Source organism: Volvox carteri (assembly GCF_000143455.1).
Source record: "Volvox carteri f. nagariensis unplaced genomic scaffold VOLCAscaffold_12, whole genome shotgun sequence".
NCBI classification, from domain to species: Eukaryota; Viridiplantae; Chlorophyta; class Chlorophyceae; order Chlamydomonadales; family Volvocaceae; genus Volvox; species Volvox carteri.
Genome location: NW_003307555.1, coordinates 1,533,191 through 1,535,048, shown reverse-complemented (window position 1 = coordinate 1,535,048; position 1,858 = coordinate 1,533,191). Strand labels below are relative to the sequence as shown.

Sequence of the window (1,858 nt, the reverse complement as noted above, 5' to 3'; positions counted from 1 at the left end):
CCTCACCAGCATCCGACCCACCCTCCGAGCTACCCTCCTCTGTCCGCCCCCTCCGCCCTCCCTTGCCTGCACCGCCCTTCCCCGCACCTCTGGTGGTCCCCTTGCTTGCACCCCTGCCCCGGCCTGCGCCCTTGTTCCCCTTCTGCCGTTTATTTCCAACCTTGCACCCCGACCTCGCACCCAGGTCGTCGTCATCACCGCCACCCCGCCTGCGCTTGCCAGCTGCGCCCTTAGCCGCTCTTGGCACCTCGCCGACCCACTCCTTGAACGCATCATAGTTGGTGGTATCCTCGTCCTGTGGTGGGGGGGGCAGCAACATCCAGTGCTTACGTTCAAGGTAAAATATCAGGGTAAGACCCAACAAGCTGCCCTGACATTGAAAGTTGACATAACCCATCAGCACCCCTCGACCTTGTTAAACATGCTCCCCAGGTTCCAAACTGCTAGGTTTTCTACCTGGGCAACGCCCGCCTCGCCCTGCCTGGGACCCGTGCCGGTGTCCCCCCCTGCGGTTGCTGCTGCTGCGACGCCTGCTGTGCGGCCGCCACCCGTGCCACCATCCACGGCATGCGTGCCCATGGCAGCAGCCTCTCCACCACCCACCGCCTGTTCGTGGTCCCCAGCGGCTGCTCTCGCTGCTGCACCATCACCGTCGTTAGCCGCAGTATCGACTGCCTCAGCTCCCACTGCGGCTGCCACAGCACCGTGGTCTGCAGTGATAGTCGACGGTCGCAGGATCTTGTCCAAGACCTTCTTCTGAAACTGCGTCATGAAGTTGCTGGTGGCGGTCGCCTTGCCAGGCGCGGGCCCGCCAATGGCCAGGCCCTCCTGGCTGATCCCAAACAGCCTTTGAAGTAATACATTGCATTCTGCTCCTTGAACATGCTAGCTGATATCATGTTACCTCCCAGCTCAAAACTAAGCGGTATCACGTTTAGGCTCTGATGTTCATAGGAATCCCCTAAAGCACACCAGAGTTCAATACTTCCGGGAAAGTCTTGTTCCATTTTCCAGCTTATGGAACTATAGAGTTGCACTTGTTCAGGTCAAGATGGCGCGGAAGCTATTGGTCCGTCCTGTATCCTAGAGTCGTGGCTAGTGTAAGCTGTATCAGGTATAACAATGGAATACAAGAACATAGACAGCGAGGCAGGTCATGATAAGACTTGGCTGATGACATGCAAGTATACAAGTACGGCGCCCATACTAGAATACCGCCAGCTCGCCATCAGTACTATCTCTGCGAGGTTCGCGTGGACCTTCGTTTCTTTTCGCTGTTCGATCTGTTCTGTGTATCCCTGCGAGTGGCCCACCGGCACGCTCATTGAGGGGCTTCTGTGGGTAGAGGCTGCTTCGTTAACATTCGGCCCCGTCTACCCCAAGGTGTTTTCCCGCCCTGGGTACAAGGAGCTACTGGCGGCTGACCTCACAGGGCCCCCCGTCTTGTAGAGGGCCATACACAAGCTTGCCTTAAGGCGGCAAATCAGGTGGCCTTGTGATGATGGGGATTGAAGATGGAGGGGGCGGGTTCACGTGTGTGTCGCATTAATTCAGAGTACCGGCTGCCAGGGCTGATTAGGGTGAATACCCAATGGGAGGCTTATTGTCTTAAACCCTTTGTGTGGTCTGGGTGGTTCCAAAAGGGTTACAAGGCAGCCGGCTCATACCGGCACAAGTCTCAAGGATGGTTGCAGAAGGATACACTGTATCCGCTCGACGACTGCATGCTCGGAGGGGAATGTGCTGTCAGTAGAGAAGCTGGTGGCATGGGTGGAGAAGAAACACATGGAAGCGAAGGCATGGGCGACAATGATGGCTGACACGTGTGTTAATTCGGTCACAATTGTAACCCTTTTGG

The 1,858-nt window shown here is 56.8% G+C and overlaps 1 protein-coding gene across 1 annotated transcript in view; it reads right to left on the bottom strand.

Annotated features, from left to right (window-relative positions):
- Nucleotides 1–1,858, bottom strand: part of VOLCADRAFT_104159 (uncharacterized protein) — a gene marked incomplete at its 3' end in the record, with an annotated part of 5,248 nt that overhangs the window by 2,456 nt on the left and 934 nt on the right. Inside the window, exons 2-3 of the mRNA XM_002948943.1 lie at nucleotides 457–828; nucleotides 88–295 (exon numbers count right to left, since the gene is read on the bottom strand). Of these exons, the coding sequence (XP_002948989.1) occupies nucleotides 88–295; nucleotides 457–828 (580 nt within the window). The remainder of the gene's footprint in view (nucleotides 1–87; nucleotides 296–456; nucleotides 829–1,858) is intronic.